The sequence below is a fragment of the Polyodon spathula genome, chromosome 7, assembly GCF_017654505.1.
Source record: "Polyodon spathula isolate WHYD16114869_AA chromosome 7, ASM1765450v1, whole genome shotgun sequence".
NCBI lineage: Eukaryota > Metazoa > Chordata > Actinopteri > Acipenseriformes > Polyodontidae > Polyodon > Polyodon spathula.
In genome coordinates, this window is record NC_054540.1 from 24,103,026 (window position 1) to 24,121,434 (window position 18,409).

General features: G+C 37.7%; 2 protein-coding genes across 3 annotated transcripts in view; one reads left to right on the plus strand and one right to left on the minus strand.

Annotated features, from left to right (window-relative positions):
* The window catches only part of LOC121318387 (ras association domain-containing protein 8-like), a 41,501-nt gene extending 39,485 nt beyond the window's left edge, over window positions 1-2,016 (plus strand). For both annotated transcript variants that reach the window (XM_041254985.1, XM_041254986.1), the window contains exon 5: window positions 727-2,016. In XM_041254985.1, coding sequence (XP_041110919.1) covers window positions 727-848 — 122 coding nt within the window. In that variant the 3' untranslated portion in view covers window positions 849-2,016. The remainder of the gene's footprint in view (window positions 1-726) is intronic.
* Window positions 2,017-14,807: 12,791 nt separating this feature from the next.
* On the minus strand, window positions 14,808-18,373 carry bhlhe41 (basic helix-loop-helix family, member e41). The gene is made up of 5 exons (XM_041254990.1): window positions 18,158-18,373; window positions 17,972-18,035; window positions 17,429-17,536; window positions 17,022-17,133; window positions 14,808-16,786 (listed from the first exon to the last, which is right to left on the minus strand). Exons 1-5 carry the CDS (start codon window positions 18,217-18,219, stop codon window positions 15,834-15,836), a joined length of 1,299 nt encoding a protein of 432 aa, XP_041110924.1. The 5' UTR covers window positions 18,220-18,373; the 3' UTR covers window positions 14,808-15,833.
* Between the last annotated feature and the right edge of the window lie 36 nt (window positions 18,374-18,409).

Consider the following 18,409-nt stretch of genomic DNA (forward strand, 5'->3'; position numbering starts at 1 on the left):
TATTAAGCTAGAGAAACTGTCAGTGTTCTGAATTGTTTATATAGTGTTGAGCTCAGGCTTTGTCACTGATTCACCGTCTGGCCCTGGGCTAAATTACTTTCTACAGCAACAGGAAGGAAGTACAGGATTTGATTAGGCAGGAGTTTCCTAAAGTATATAAACATGTGTCCATTTCACCTCTTGATCACCTATAATGCTCCAGTCTGAGAAGAACCAAAAGCTGCCAAACAGGATAGGAAAGACGAAATTATGGTATAAAATATTACTTTTTGTGTGCGTTTTTAAAAGTTGAAGCTTCAAAGTGATATTTCTGCAGATTTTCACTACTGCTGTATCATAGACTTTCTCATACATCACAGTGCAGCCTCCTAGTGACACCTGCTGGCAGAAGTGGAGAGTGACTGTTTTTTCAGTAGTGTGTATTGTGTATTTTACAGTTCCATTCACAGTAAAATACATATGTATGTGAAAACACACACACAAAAAACAAACTATTAAAGTACTCTTTATTATGCTTGGAACTGAATGTTTTACAGTCATGGATGAAATACTTTGCACACCTTCCTGATTTCATCTTTCCAAATGTTTCTTTAGATTGATTTTCCTTTTGTGGTTATTATTATTATTATTATTATTATTATTATTATTATTATTATTTAATATCTGTCTCTTAATCTTTTGAACCTTTTTCAGACATTTAGCTAGTCTCCTTTTTCTTTTATGCAGAGTCAACAGCCCAGACCAACTCCTTGAAACGCCCAAGCTCATCGCGACAACTACCCAGTAACCTGCGGATTCTACAGAACCCACTTTCCTCTGGTTTCAACCCTGAGGGCATCTATGTATAATTAATATATGTACCTCCAATTGGGACTTTAACAATAATATTCAAAGGCACCACATCACTTTCTTCCATTGCTGCATGACTCTGCTCTGAAGTAGCCAGTGTGTTACTGTGTATTACAGAAGTCTGTACCAGTTGAGTCGTAACGTGTTGCGCTGAAGCTAGAGAAAAACTAAACATCTCTCCCTGGAGTTCCAATTAACATACAGTGCTAATGAGCTTTCCAAGGGACAAAGCAGTGTTAGCCTATTGACAGCCAGTGATGCAACCAAAACACGCATTAATGGAATGTAATTGATTTGTACAGGAAGCAGAAAATACAGCTGAGTGCCTATTTTTTTTTCTGTTTTGTTTTGTGTTGAGCATGGCAATTACATGTCAATTAGTGAAGGCAGAAGTTTTCAAACAATTAAATATCTGATGTTTGCGCAGTAGTGAAACATGGAAATGGGGGGTTGATTCAGCTGCAGTTGAAACTTTAATTTTAACCAAATCTGATGACGTTGTGGCCGATAAGTATCAAAGTTGGTTTATGGACAGGAAAAGGGTGTTTTTGACACTATCTGATTTGTGTTAAACTGAAAAGCCTTATGTAGTGGTTTTTTTTTTTTTTTTAAGCTTGGCCTGCCATAAATTCAAAATTTACTTTGTGACATCCTTTTAAAAAATAAATAAATAAATAAACCATTAACAAGCATAAAGAATAATAGATGTGAACAACTATAACATGGATAAGCAGGCCTGCCCATTCAAATAACTCAACTTTTGAAGCTGTAGTATATCGATCAACAGATGCCAGGCTAATCCTCTGCTTGTGTATCTTAGATCAGTTGTTCTCAAACTTTTTGGACCATGCCCCCCCCCCCCTTTCCCCTTCCTCTTATCTGTGTTTTTGGAGGGGGTTGTTTTTGTGCACAAACCAGCCACCTATCCATCTTAAGAGCAAACTTAGCACTGCAAATAATAGTTTACAGATTGTGTCCAACTCTTACTAATATGCACACCACATAGTATGCCAAAAAACAACGTACATCACTAGATGGCAGCAGACTACAGCCAATAATATGCAAGCTTAAATAAAAGGTAGCAGCCAGATGCAAAGTGCTGTCTAGAAACTCTGATATGCCAGGAGTTTAGAGGTAAGATTTGCTTCAACAAATAATTATATGTTTAAGATGGTTTGGCGGTAATTTATTATTGTTTTTAAGGATTCCTGAAACCTTCTCACCCCCCACCCCCACCCCCCACCCCCCCAAGATACATTCTGCACTCCCCTTGAGGGACACGTCCCTCAGTTTGAGAACCACTGTCTTCGATCACCCTGATTGTCTGGGGTAAGAGTTATCTGCCTCCTTTGATTCACTGTATTAGAATACAATTTTAGATCAGGATAATTCTGTTTGCAAAAACAAAATCTTAATTTTAACACCACTGTCATGTTGCAGCTATAGTTTGTGCACTAAGTTTTGACACTTGACACAAAATGATATACTGCTAAAGGTACTTTTAAGCAATAAACAAGCTTGCCAGTAAAAGGCATTGTGGTTTTATATATATATAAATTCCGTTTCCAGATATTGACTGCAGAACGTGCCAGCCAATTTAAATCAAAATCAAAGTGAGCCAAAAATGAACAAAAGTCCTCGGAATGAATGTTCTTTCCAGAACCACATGGTTTGTTCTTTAAGCTGTTGACATTGACAGAAAACCTGGAATTCCTGGCAGTTCTTTAAAGCAGTTCATAAGACATGACTTCAGATAACTTGATTGTACTCTAGTTTGTTTGGAGCATCCATTGTGATACATTTTATAAGCAGGAAGGGTAACTCTACAATGACGTAAAACAGGACTCATGCCTTATACAACATTGTGTACATAATTACAAATTGTTCAATAAATATTTTTTTGATGATGTGTAAAATAGTACATGGCAATGTACAGCATATATACCGTTACATTTTTTTTTTTTTTTTAATATGCCATTTTAAGGATTTGTTTGGAGAACAAGGATAGGCAAGTGCATGTTTGTACACTCGCTGTAATATAAGCATGTTTTGGATGATGGATAAAAGTTGTATAATCTTGACAGAACAGTTTGTAAATGTATTTATTTAGCGCTGATGCTTTGACCTGTTAAAGTGGATGTTGTACCTTATTCTGTGAAATATTAATTGGCTACATTCAAAAGTCAATTCAAAAGCCAACTTAATTTGTTTATAAACAAACTGAACAAGGTTAATATGAAAACTAACTATGTGTGAAATGGCCCTTAATGCAAGATTATAGATAGATAGATATAAAATCATATAGGGTGGCCCACAAGTGTGTGTGTGTGTGTTTTTTTTTTCCAAATAATTGCTTTCTTGAATATGTACAAGGCATGAAATAATACATTGTGTAGTAAATACTGTTGGTGCAAAGCGATGGAGGCTGCAGCTATTTTTAGAAATGAAAACAATGATGTGCGTGCGTGCGTGTGGCTGTCAGCAGAGCATAGCTTTTATGTTAAAGCCGTACAGATTGCTTTAATTTAAAGATGATTTAACTTGTCTTGTTGTGTGGTAAACCAAGCAGCTAAGTGCATTAAGACACATTTTTTTTCTGCACTTGCATCCTTGGTCCATGGGTGTTTTTCTGCATTTTGCTCCTTCCAGGTTCAGGATGCATTTAAGCTCTGAAAATAAATTGCGCTGCAGTGTTAGAAATATAAAGGAGCTTGCTTTTTTTTAAAAATGAGAATCAACATTTTCAGTATAACTTTTAATACAAAATAAGTGTTATGTATAATCTATTTTATTACAGCATTTTCTTCCACTAATGTCACAGATAAGAAATGTGTATGCCTCTTCTAAACTTGTATCACGCTGCTAAAAATGATGAAATGCGAAGTAAAATAAAATTGTTCACAGTGTGTCTGTCGTTCTTTGTTTTGTGAAGAATGGATATACTTGTAGGAAGTTTTTAAAAGGACAGTTTGAAGTTTTATTTGGTGCAGTCCTCTCGTTCAGCATTTCCATCTAACCTTGGCTACGCCATTTGTTCTCTGCTAGCAATCAAGGTCATACAAATGTAAGTTAATCACTAACAATTAACATTCTAGATAACATAACTTACATTTAGCAGAGTAGTAACAAACATGAACTTAAGTAGCCTACATATACAGCGGTTTGTTTGTTTTTTTTAGCAACACTTTTTGTTTAAACAAAAAGTGTTGCTTTGGTTTTTGGTACGCTAATTTGTTGCAACTGAAAGTTAATTGGCTGTTTGTTACAAAGTTACTGAAACAGAACTGACACTGTTCTGTGTTACTGACCTCCTGTTGCCAACAGGTCACCTTTGGAGTACAAATGTCTGGCAAACTAATCTATCTTCATGCTTTAGTGGCAGAGAAATATGGATCATCAGCCCCACTCTATACTGTTATCGTCTTTCAAAAAAAGAATACGCCGGTGCACTAGATGGTGGTGTGTCATTGGTACGTGGTGCTCTGCAATCTGGCTTGAGCACTAATTATTAACTACACTACCTGGGAGCATGTTGTGCACATTATAACTAGTCAAATACATGCTGAAAGAATATTGCAAATGTGTGGAGAATGGGGCAGTTTCCAGGAAAAATAGCTCTTTTTTTTTTTTTTTCACTGGTTCCCCTGAAACAGTCCATGTGTCATATTTGCTTGGCCATGGCTGAGTAAGTGAAGGTTTTCTGCCACACAAATGGTTTGTGAGATATGAGGTTCGCATTTAGTTTCCCGTATTGATGACAAACAACTAAACTGTAACAGAATTGTATATTTAAATGCTGATCTTAAACTATTTGGGATAAATGAGATCATAAGTAAGAAAAACATAGCACTTCAATTATTCAATCTGTGTCCCATTAATCAATACACAAATTATGGTACATCTAAACAGCAAAGGACCATATTGCATGTATAAAATGCACAGACGTGTTTGCTGCATTTCCAAATAGTAGAACACTATCATACAGTGGCTTGCGAAAGTATTGACCCCCAAGCGTGTTTGCTTGTTTTTTTCTTTAAGCAATGGCTTTTTTCTGGCCACTCTTCCGTAACGCCCAGCTTTGTTGAGTGTACGGCTTAAAGTTACTCAAATCTCCACTGTGGAGCTTTGCAGCTCCTTCAGGGTTATCTTTGGTCTCTTTTTGTTGTCTCTCTGATTAATGCCCTCCTTGCCTGGTCTGTGAGTTTTGGTGGGCGGCCCTCTCTTGCCAGGTTTGTTGTGGTGCCATATTCTTTCCATTTTTTAATAGTGGCTTTAATGGTGCTCCATGGGATGTTCAAAGTTTCAGATATTTTTTATAACCCAACCCTGATCTGTACTTCTCCACAACTTTGTCCCTGACCTGTTTGGAGAACTCCTTGGTCTCCATGGTGCCGCTTGTTGGTGGTGTCCCTTGCTTAGTGGTGTTGCAGACTCTGGAGCCTTTCAGAACAGGTGTATATATACTGAGATCATATGACAGATCATGTGACACTTAGATTGCACACAGGTGGACTTTATTTAACTAATTATGTGACTTCTGAAGGTAATTGGTTGCACCAGATCTTATTTAGAGGCTTAATAGCAAAGGGGGTGAATACATATGCACGCACCACTTTTCCGTTATTTATTGTTTAGAATTTTTTCAAACAAGTTATTTTTTTCATTTCACTTCACCAATTTGGACTGTTTTGTGTATGTCCATTACATGAAATCCAAATAAAAATCAATTTTAATTCCAGGTTGTAAGGCAACAAAATAGGAAAAATGCCAAGGGGGGTCAATACTTTCGCGTTCGATACATCACCACAAGTTGATGGTCAACTACCATCAGATGAATACACATTTTTGATCGTTTCAGCAATTCCTCATAAAAAAATTTTTGTTATTTTTTTATAATATATATATATATATATATATATATATATATATATATATACACACACACACACACTTCTGTTCAAATGTCTTAGACATGTTGTATTATGAGCATCAACAGTTACTCAAAGCCTCCACTAGTGTTTTCTATTATAACAACCTTGACTTGCATAAAGAAGGATAAACACTGAGTGAAATAGCTCGCATCACTCAATTTTCGAGGTGTGGTATCCGAAGCATAATCGACAAGTACAGAAAAACATCATCTGTAATTGACAAATCCAGGACAGGAAGACCCAAAAAGCTGTCTAACAAGGATGAGCAATACTAGAAGATAATATCCTTAAGGAATAGAAAGACGACAAGCGTTGAATTAACAGAACCGGCAGAAGGCACAGGTGTCGTCCATCAAGTCAACAGTTTGATGGTCACTTTTGAAATCGGGAATTAAAGGATGTGTTGCAGTAAGAATACCTCTGAAAGGGGAACAAGACTAAAAGGCTAAAATATGCAGAAGAATACAGAAATTGGACTATGAAACAATGGGCAAAGGTGCTTTGGACTGTTGATGGATGGGCAACGACATCTGTGCCTTCTGCCAGTTCTGTTGTCAATTCAACGCTTGTCTTCTTTCTATTCTTTAAGGATATTATCTTCAGGTATTGCTCATGCTTGTTAGACAGCTTTTTGGGTCTTCCAGTCCTGGGTTTGTCAATTACAGATGATATTTCTCTGTACTTGTTGATTATGCTTCGGATACCACACCTCGAAAATCAAGTGATGCGAGCTATTTCACTCAATGTTTATCCTTTATGCAAGTCAAGGTTGTTAGATTTCTATTACATGAGAGTAGATGTTGAACTTCATGCTGATTTGAACTCTGCTCTCACCAAAATAAGCACCAACTAAGACATAGCTTTGCAGTAAACTAATGTGATCCATCTGCATCTCCATCCATTTGCGTTGTTTTCCATCTGATGATGTAGATATACTCCCGTCTGGTGGATTGCTGAAGTGTAATGCTAGCTCCAGGGATCAGCTCATTTTACTTCCCCACCGCATCAGCACACAAAACGGCTGCGATGCTGGCTCCGGGGATCAACCCGGTGCGGTCTCCCCAGCGCATCAGCATGAGAACCGTTTGGATGGAGCTAAGTAGGGTACATCTCTGGGGTCTTCAAGTGGGCACCTTCCATCCTTGTGTTTCGTTGACTAGCCCAACGACACCTCAAGAGGGATCAACAGTGATTCTGGCATCCCAGCATCACCCCCCTCCATCCCCCACTCAGCTCAGCCCAGCTTACTTACCTGTACATCAGCGTTGCTTTCTTTCTATTGTGCTTGAGATCCCCATCCAGAGTCTTTTCTTCTCAACCACAGCCAGTTGCTGCTCCTTTCTGCTGCTTCAGATAAGTTCTTCACTGTGCGATGCAACTCTTGGCCACTAAACCCGACATCTCTGAGAAACCGGGTTGTAGAGTGTGCCACAAATCCTCAACAACCCACTTCCACTGGGTAAACTCGGACTCTCCATCCTCGCTGTTCCACTTCAGCAGCTAGTTGAGCATACCGAAGTATCTTTCTCTCATGCGCCTTATCCACAGCATCTTCCTATGGCACTGTTAACTCTACCAGATGAACAAGATGTGCTGATGCAGATAACAAGACAATGTCTGGTTGAAGGTTAGTGGTAGCAATCTCAGGTGGAAAAATGAGCCATTGAGCATCTTCCAGTCTCTAGCAGCTTCCAGTTGTCCTGAGCGAGGCTTGATTTTAATACCTTTTCCTGGTGGTTGCTCTCCTGGATGGAGGAATATTGTCTTTTGTGTGTAATGCTTTGATAGAAATGGTGGCAACTTATTGGTCAGGTTACGCTTGTCTTCCAATGCTAAGGCCAAACATCGCAGCACGTGGTCATGGTGCCAATTAAACCATCCTTGTCTAAGACCCACCTTACATCCTGTAGAAATGTGCTTTAATGTTGCAGGTAATGAATACAAAGGACATGAGGGATCCTCACCCACCCAGAGGTTTAGGTTCTGTGGTGATGGGAGAACATCATATGCTGATCTGATGAGGCAACTGATCCTGCTCTGTTCCATTGTCCATAGGTCTTGCCAGCTGATCTTGCTTTGTTCCACACTCTCCCATCTCATCCATTCTCCCTGCTTGGTCTGGGAAACGGCCTTTACACACCTGATCCTCTCCTCCTGCTTTTGCACCTCATTGACTACCAGCATCCTCCATTGAGCCGGGGTTGCCTTGCGCCATGTAGGAGGAGCTGAACTGAGACCAAAACCTCCTTTTCCATGCTGAACTTGCCCCATAATATCTCCAATTCGAAGGGCAGCCTTAGCATCTTCCACAGCTTTCTTTGCCGTCCATTTTCTTCCAGTTTTCAACACAGGTGCTGCCTCCTTTACGCATTTGTCACGTGAATCTACTAATGTAATTTCCAGTCTGACTTTGGCTCACTTAAACTCCTTGGTTAGAGCAGAGATTGGTAGCGGCAGTATTCCTTTACCATAATGTCCCACTCTGCAGTGGCAGCATTGAACTCCCAACCATTTCCTGACATATAAACTGATTAAAGCTTCCAGCTTCTCAACTGTTGTCAAGGAAACCATGTACACAGTCAGTGGCCACAGCGATCTTGGCAGTAGACCAAACTGAAAGCACCAGAGTTTCAGTTTGCCTGGTAAAGCACCACTGTCTATGCTCTTCAACCCTTCCACCGCTTGTTGTCTAACTTCTCCCACATGAACTGTGTCCTTTAGATCCCCATCATGCCATCTCCCTAGACTTTTCACTGGCTTTTCGGACACTGTTGGTATTGCCTCACCATTAATGTAGAACCTTTTATCTACTACTTTACCTTTAATTATAGAGATGCTCCTTGATTTAGAGCCATGCTCTTGGTACCTGTTTTTCCCATGCCACTTTCATCAATTTCCACAGGATTCATAGAACTCCAGAAGCACTTTTGTTTACTCTGTATGGAACTCCATTAGACCCTCGAGATGATGATGCCCTTGCTTTTTTTACAGCTTGCTCTACTTTCCACTTAGCTGCACAGTCCTCCATTTGGTATTCGGTGGATTGATAGGTGGAATATCTGAAGGAATTGACATAGGCTCCTGCCTTTTTGAATCTGTATGTGTTTCCTCCAAATATCTTTCCAGCTCAAACTTAGATGATTTTAGTGTGCCATTTTTCTCACTGGTGAATATCTTCTTTACAAATTTGAATTGGTCTTTATAAAAGTTAGTTCTCATACACTCTTTCTTGTTGTAGCGTTTCCGTAGGAGCTCAACTCTGCGCAATGTTGCAAGCTTATCTTTTATGACCCTTTGTAAGAGATTGAGTCCCTCCTTCTGACTTTGTTCTGCTTTTCTCCATTGCTTCCTCAACTGCCTCCTTTCCCTAACTAAGCGTCCAATCTCCTGCTGCCGTCTAGACTTTCCAGGAATAGTTTGTACTTTTTCCTTCCTTTTTTCAATTCCAAACCTCTCACTTCCATATGCATAGTTGATGTCCCCAAATTTATCCAGCTTCTTTTCAACTGTTCCATTTAACCTTTCCAAAGTAAAACAGAGATCCATGTTTACTGTGTCCCACATAGTTTTCTCACAAGCTCTTGGCCATTTAACTTCAGGCTTGTGCCCGTTGAGGTTCTTTTCTTTCTTACGCTGGTTCGTCTGACTGGGTTCAGAAGGATTATTAGGTTCATCACTAGCTGTATCCATGCAAGTCCTCCTCACATCTATGACAGGGGTGCTGATATCCTGCGAACTGTGGTTTGCTTCCTGTCACTGGATTTCATTCGACTGACTTGACTGACTGTAAGAAGTATTGATCAATGCGGGGCCCTTGTTCCTTCTCCCTCAAGCATTTCATTCTCCCTTGATGAATCTTCAAACCCATGACCATTGTCGCCTTGCTCCAGCTTCAGACACAAACCTGGAGTTCATGTCTTTGCTAACTGCAGAACTTGTACTAGTCTTTTGTGAAGTACTCTCCATTCTCATATCTGTTTCCGTTCCTAAGTCGTTAACCGTGTTATCCAACGTTGAGTCATCTTCCGCCCCCGCTCTTGCAGACTCTAGGGGTATTTTTCTCTTTAATTTCTTAGAAGCCTTGGGCGGGTGTCTCCAGCATCCTGTTTACCTTTGAAAACATAGAGCTGGATACTGCCGACCAGGGGTAGCTAACCCTTGCCAACCCCAATGGGGTCTCTTTCCTCCTGTCAGCTGTCTCTTCGTGCTGTCACGAGGTCTTTCCCTTGTTGCCAGCTGCACTATTCACAGCAGTCAACTGATGTATCCAGATCTTCATGATTTCCATTACATGAGAGTAGATGTTGAACTTCATGCTGATTAGAATAGTAGAAAACACTAGTGGAGGCTTTGAGTAAGTTGGTGATGCTCATAATGCATCGGAGTAGAAAAATATAACATGTCTAAGACTTTTGCACATATATATATATATATATATATATATATATATATATATATATATATATATATATATATATATATATATATCTCGCAACTGGGTCACTCTCATGCTTTCTGGCAAACACAAGACGTGCTTTCTGATGGTACTTTTTGAGTAACGGCTTCTTTCTTGCCACCCTTCCATACAGGCCAGTGTATGCAGAGCTCTTGATATGGTTGACTGGTGCACCATTACTCCACTCACAGCCACTGAACTCTGTAGCTCCTTCAAAGTGATTGTTGGCCTCTCTGTGGCTTCTCTCACAAGTCTCCTTCTTGTTTGAGCACTGAGTTTTGAGGGACGGCCTTTTCTTGGCAGTACCTGGGTGGTGTGATTATTGATCCAACTGTGCTCACTGGGATATCCAAACACTTGGATATTATTTTGTACGCTTTCCCTAATCTATGCATTTGTATTACTTTATCTCTAACTTCTGCAGAATACTCTTTGGTCTTCATTTTCCTTCAGATTCACAGCCTTACCAATGATCCTTCAACAGTGGGGTTTTTATCCAGAAAATGTGACAGCAACTTTAATGGTTCACAGGTGGAGGATAATGGTAAGGTAATTGTGTCCTCGTTAGGGCAATTTCTTTCATCGGTGCAAACGGAGCTTCCACAGCACAGGGGTTGAATACTTATGCAAGCAAGATATTTCAGTTTTTTTATTTTTCTTAAAAATATTTCCCAACATAAAACCAATGTCACCTTACAATAATTGATTTTGAGTTTAAGTGTTTTAAACAAGAAAATATCGAACAAAACGAAATTTCAATGTACCATTTGTAATTCAGTAATATGAGAGAATTGGTCAGGGGTCTGAATACTTTTGCAAGGCACTATATATATATATATATAATATATATATATATATATATATATATATATATATAATATATTATAGTATACATTATTTTTTTACTTACCCCTCACAGACATATATTTTTCTTATAATTCTAGGTATTTTGTTTTTTATGGTATAAACATTTAAGATACTTTTTTTTTTTACTTACCTCCTCACAGCAGTTGTTTTTGATAATTGAAGGTGTTGTCTAAAATGTTAATTATTTAATAATCAATACGGTACTGACAACAACCAGTATACTGTATGTAAAGAATAGGCTTCTGATGCCTTGAATGCTAGTGTTAATGTACCAGATAATAATACACTTAATAATAGTGGTTATAATTACTTGTTATGTGATTTTAAGAAGTGCTCAGGTACCAGGATGCAACTTTACATCTATAGCGACGTCTTTGAAAGCATATTCCAAATTGAGATGTGGTATACCATAATAATAACAATAATAATAATAATAATAATAATAATAATAATAATAATAATAATAATAATATGGGATCAATGACCATGTGATACAGGCAAACAACTCTCCAGATTAATGCTTAATGAAATATTGTCAATAATTTATGCTAAATTACGTTATTACCGAGTTCCATGTCAATTGGATAAGTCGTTCTCCAGATATATGCAAACATGTATGCAGTGACATGCGTACGTACAACCACCTCCACGACATCCCCAATCGCAGGGGATTTCACCCCGGCGGGGGATAATCCGAGAGAAGTTTAGAAAATGTATTTTAAACCTTAGTTACAGTAGCACTCCTCTAATTAATGACCATATGATGCATTTTTGCTTAGAGTGACAACCGTGTGGATAAATGTAAAAGTGGTTGTATGGTTTCGAGTTTTATAGATGTAACTAATGTATTTCCATTCGTTTATTTGGTTTGCAGTATTTAAAGCTCTCATCGCTATTACACCATGAGACATTTCGATTTGAGTATATGAAAATTGGTGCATTTTAACAGGAAAACGTTGTTTATAGTTTGAAATCTGTATTTACTGTCTATCTACTGTCAAAATGAACTGGTCTGTTCCAATGAGGTTACCTTTCTTAAAAACGTGCAGTTTCATCAGTTTTTCATGATAAGGTTGTTTCTGGTGTAGCCGGGAAAATAGTGTTGCCTTAAAATGTTTTTTTTTTTTTTTTTTTTTTTTGTCAATAAAGGGTTAAATGTAATTTATAATGCACTATTTTGTATTTATTAAATAACGTGTTTATCATAAAACGTATGGATATTAATCTGTGTTTTAACAATCAAAAGAAAGCAGTCACTTTACAGCAAGTTGGTCAGTTTATGAGTATATGGGTACACAATGATACCGCGTTAGATATGCAGGTGTTCCGCCACGCGTTCAGGAAAACACAGGTCGACATCTACTTTCCTCCTGAATAATGCATAACATAAACACAAGCAAATTGGTGCATATGCTAACAGTCACAAAACTATTCACCCGTTTGTTGTAGTTGAAGCGTAAATTATAGGCTTGTATAAAACGCATTTTAATAGATGCACTCAGAAAAAGTATGCATTGCGATTCAGCCGATAAAAACGTGGGTTTGTCTATTTGGAACACCAGTTTTTATTTCAACCTCTTCCCTTCTGTCTCCAAATAAACCAGCGTGCTGCGCCTCTTTTTCACATGCAGCTCTGCGTGCCTGCCTGCATGTGTGGGCACACGTGATTGTTCTGCAATGACCTCCAATCACACTGCAGAGAAAATTATATCTGTGACGTAATCGTCTGAGACAACTATAGTGAACTGCTGAACCAGATATTGTAGAAATACGAGAATGAGCAGTGTTGCTTTTATGCTATTATTCCAGAGATATTGTTAATTTAGTAAGCCTTCCTTTTTTTTCTTCTTCTCAAAACGCATCTGTTTGGTGTTGGTGAATAATTAGCTCGATCGCTACAATAAACCGTGCCGAAGGCAAAAAAATATGCAGGGCAAAGTCCTTCTTGTTCGACGAGCACACTTTTATCATGTAAAACACCATGTACAATGTTGCAGTTCTTTAGAAACAGTTTCATGATGTTTAAAGATAAACGGATTTCCAAGCCTTCATTTAAAAAAAAAAAAAATCCTGTAGGTTTAATCGCAGGTACTTAACAAAACAATTTTTCTTTAAATTAACTTGTTTTATTAACTCACTCCCCCCCCCCCTCCCTACTAATTAGTATGCCATTGCCCATTACATATCATATTTTCTTGTCTTTTCTTGTGAAAGGTATCAGGCATCCCAGACTGGAAACTAAGAACAGTGACTGATGAATGAACCAGTGCTATAATTATTAGAAAGGGGAAGTGTTAATTGTCAGTGTAGCTTTACTATAGCACATGGTTGTATATCATTTTGTTCAATTTTATGATGGCTATTTTACACCAGATGCCACAACTTCTTGACAAATATGTTAAAACAGTCAAACTATGAAGGTCTGTTTACACATGGTTCATCCCATTCACATCCCTTCCATGCCACCTGGTAGTTCCAGATCAAATCAGTTGATGAGCAGTCACATATTAATTAGGGTAGATTCGTTCAGGAATGACTACTTATATTTAAGCAACTGTTACTAAAATGTTCAATTTTCTGTTGATGCTGATGTTGTTTATCAGACCATGCAAACTCTTGATTTCTGCTAGCACTTTAAAATATGTACAACAAATTAAACAGATTTCCAATGGTGTTCCACTTAAATTCATTATGAATCTGCATAAATAACTTTTTAAAAGTTATCTTTTTTCACAAGAAGAATCATTAGAAAATAACTATGAAATGATTTATGTGTCATGTCTATGAAATTCTATAAGATGAATATGAATTTGCAGCCACTGTTCTGAAGTGTTCTCCTTAGGTGAAACGTGTAGTAAAATATACAATCAGCATGAAACCAAAGGTGTTGGACCTCAGCCTGCAAAGGTAATGTGTTAAATGGCTGGACCTGTATAGACAAATTATTGTTTATTTTCAAAGCAAACATAATACACACTATAAAACAATAGGGGAGAATACATATGTTGTTGTTTCAAGTTAGTGCAGCTGTTATATTTTTATGAAGGGATTCCCTGGACCTCCCCTTCCCAAGTTTGGAATATGAACAGTGTGAGGATTAGAATAAAAATTTGGAAAATGTTCACCCTGAAGCTGGGTTTGAATGCTTCTTTCAGAAAACTTCAGTAAAATGATACATTTCCCTGTTATTTTGTGATAAATTGGCTTGCAAACACAATGTACTAGAGAGTTGTACAGTATTGTAACACCAGTGTGTAACATAATTTAGGCATAATTGAGTTAAATGTTTGTACTTTTTACTTATAGGCCATATAAAGTACAAATCCTACTACACAATGCCTTCAGGGTTAAAGGAACCACCATGTCATGCAGTTACAAATAATCAGACTCAGTATTCAACGCCTTGGTATCTTGCTGATGATCTTTTATTATTTTATTCCTTTTTTATATAATTTAGGACAGCATAAGCTAAAGCACTAACAAAAAGTGCAACACCGCTCTGTTTAGTTCTTTAGAAATCAAAAAATGTATCTCACAACAATAGCATATTGGATATATAAAAATACACACACATTGTATATATATATACATATATATATACATACATATATATATATATACATACACATACATACATACATATACATACATACATACATACATACACACACACACACACACTATTTACACACAAACAAGTCACGTTTTAGGCAGATATGACATTGTTTAAATGCAGCATTTGAGGCAAACAGCGCGAAGAGCGGCATTATAAAATGCATGACCAGAGCAGTAATATATATTTATATACAGAAACTTTATATAGTCATGGTGAGTGCAGTCCCTCTCTTACATAACATTCTAGTGCAAACACTCTCAAAGTGTTGCCTGGGATACATTTATATCTCACTTAGGAGATTATCCTTCTCAGCCCACGTAATGATTTATATTTGATCTGTAAAACAAAATAAAGCATGATCAAAAAAGGCCACACAACCGAGAAATCTTGCCAAAATCTATGCTGTTTAATAAGTCTTTTTTTTTTTCCTCCAATGAGACCTGTTTATTTTTTTTAAGGAAAAAACAAAATTATATTTAAGCTCCAGTGCATGAGTGCTATGAATTAAACATGGGCTAGTGTACACACTTACCATACATTTCAGGGGTACACATGGAATCTCTAAGAAGCCTGAACAAGTGCACTTTACTTTGCAAAGAAGCAAACACTTTTTTTTTTTTTTTTTTTTTTTTTTTTACAAAATATAATCAGTACAATACCTAATACATTCAATAGCAAAAGTCCAATAAGGTGCTGATAAGTAGTTTATTTTACCTTTTTAAAATATCCACGTACAAATTACGACCTGCTCTCATTAAGCAAGTTCACTATTTGAACAGATTTTTTAAATGTACTTTATTTAAGAAACTACCCTTAGGCCAACTAATTTATTTAAAAACGTACAGAAATGTTCATTATACGGTCCAGCATGGTTGACACTAATTTAACATACTGATCTAAACATGTAAACAAACTACTGGTAAATATTGTTTAGAATGAATAAGCTAAAAATATATAATTAGTCTGTCCTCTAAAATAAAACCTTTTTTAAAATTAAACGGTAACCTGCAAAACCTAAGGTTAACTTACGCACTGTAGACCCAAGAGGAATACCGTTTCTTAAATGGTAGTTTATAAGCACTTCTGTTAATTGTGTATTTACATGAGTTATACGTTAAGTTTCGTCATTGTCTGATTCATGTGGGCTTTCACTGTCAAAATGCAGTTCATTTTCTGCGGATGACGACGATCCTGCTCCCATGGCGCTTTCAAAGCTCGGAGATGGCGAGGATATTACTCTCTGTGATAACATAGCCGAGGACGCGCACACCTTATCCGGCGTCAGGGCTGCAGATAACCCCGGGAAAACAGCGGCTGCTGCTGCAGCTGCTTGTGCTGAGATTCCAGGGTACATCAGTGGAAACGGGGATGTTGCTGCCGCCGCCGCTGCTGGGTAAAAATATTTCTCTAGATTTTCCTTATCCAAGAAAGGCATGTATGTTGCAGCTGCGGAGGGAGAAATAAAATAGAACGGCAGACAAAAAGGCGTTTGCTGTCCGAAAGGTACACCTCCAAGTCCCACCAAAGAGTTAATGAAAGACATGTCGGGTCTGCTGGCTGGATCAGGGTTAACCCTTGCTGGTCCACAGGATTCTATTTTTATTTTTTTGGCAGGATGATCATCTCCAAACTCCTGCTTTACTCGCACGTTTTTCAGTCCTTGGGGCTTTCCGCTGTTGTATTCGATATTATGTTTTCCTTCACATTTCTCAGCTTCACCGCCATACCCACTGTCGGTGTCTGTGTCGTTTTCATTCAACTCCCCATTGTGAGTCCTCTGAATAACGGGAACACAGTTGGTTTGTGTTTCCAGTTTTTGTCTGTTATAATCTTGGACAGGGGTAGACCCTTTGCTAGCAGAGATCTGCTGGGACAGAAGCTGTGCGCTGGGCAGGAACTGGGCAGAAGCTTTGTGCAAATGGTTGATGAGTTGTGCACATCTTTGCTCCCTAGGGGTCCAGTTCTCAAACCTGTTAAGGTACTGCAGGATTTCTTTGGCACAGGTTTGAAAGCCAGAATGGAATGCATCCAAATCGGTTTGAATGGAGGATTTCATAGAGCGATCCCCTAAACAGAAAGGCGTATTTTTTAATCTGCAGGATCAACAAATAACTCCACAAGTGCCCTCCCACCCCCAAATCTTTAACCACTCAAAAATAATTACATGTTCTAGCATAAGATCAATGTGTATCAATTGAATTGTGTATTTAAATTTTTTGTAGGGGGGGGGGGGGGGGGGGGGGGCAGACATTTAAACGTATATAACATCTTAATCTATATTTAATTAAATAAATAAACTTACCATTTTGTAACGCGATGATCTTCTGGTGCTGCTGCTCTGTGACAGCAGTTAAAGATTTTAAGTGCTTCAAAGTTAATTCTAGAACGACTGCTTTCTCCAGATGTCCGAGTGTCTAAGCAAAAGGGGGGGGGGGGGGGGGGGGAAAGTTTAAAACTTCCGGATACCTGATCAGTTGAAAGGTTCTCGAAATACAAGTAAAGCTTACATACCGCACATTAGTCGATAAGCAAGCATGTCAAATGCGCATTTACTAGTGGCTTCAATACGTACAATGGGGAAACTGGCATCGTTTTTTCACTGTTGCTTACATATATTTTTATTCAATTTTGTAAGACAAATGTACCACTGATATATACAAAAACATGTATTAAAAAAAATCAACAGGAATGCAATCTGCAGAACCTTACCGTCAGTTTCAGGTGCTCAGGCAACAAATCTTTCAACTGGGCGATACATTCATTTATCCTGTCACGCCTCTTCTTTTCTATCAATCTGTGTGGTAGCTTGTAGGCTTCCTATTTTGTAAAAAATAATAATAATAAATAATAATAATAATAATAATAATTTATATAATAGTTTTGGGTTCTAGAAAACCAAAAAATGTACAAAAAAAGATTTTGGTACATTTACAATGTTCTACGTTAGACATCAACATGTATCCAGGTCTACCAACATGCAAATTTAATGCGCGGGTTAATGCGTTTATATATATATATATATATATATATATATATATATATATATATATATATATGAATATAGAATAATAATAGATAGATATATATATATAAAACAGTATAACAAGATAGAAAAAAAAACTCAATAAACTGGAAACGACTAATGACATGAATATTAAATCCTGAAAACGAAGTCGTCATCTAATTCTAGCAATGTCAGGATCAATATTCCAGTGTGCAAAACTAAATACAGTACACAGAACTTATGCTTACCTTGCTTTCGTCTCTTTTCAAACCTCTCTTTGATTTACACATGTAAAGCGAAGAATATTCTACCCTGCAATTAATCCAAAACAAACATATTGTCAGATTTTGCCAAATATTCAGAATTTGAAATATATAAATACAAATAAATAACAAATCGTCGTTAAAAAAAAAAAAAAAAAAAAAAAACCCTACCCCAAAAAATTTGCGTGGTCTAGTAGCTGTCTGTCTTGCAGACGAGGTATTCCTTCGTCCATAACTTGTTCGAAGTGTTGTTTTTAATTATTTCTGGAAAACAATCTGTTTTTGGAGACCTCGAGCAGCAGCTGTACGTCCAACTGCCCCACGGTTTATACTGATATCCAGTTCTCTCTGCTGCCACTTTGCAACCAGTTTTGTGTGTAACCAGAGCGCACGCGCGTCACCAAACAGACCAGCACCCAACTC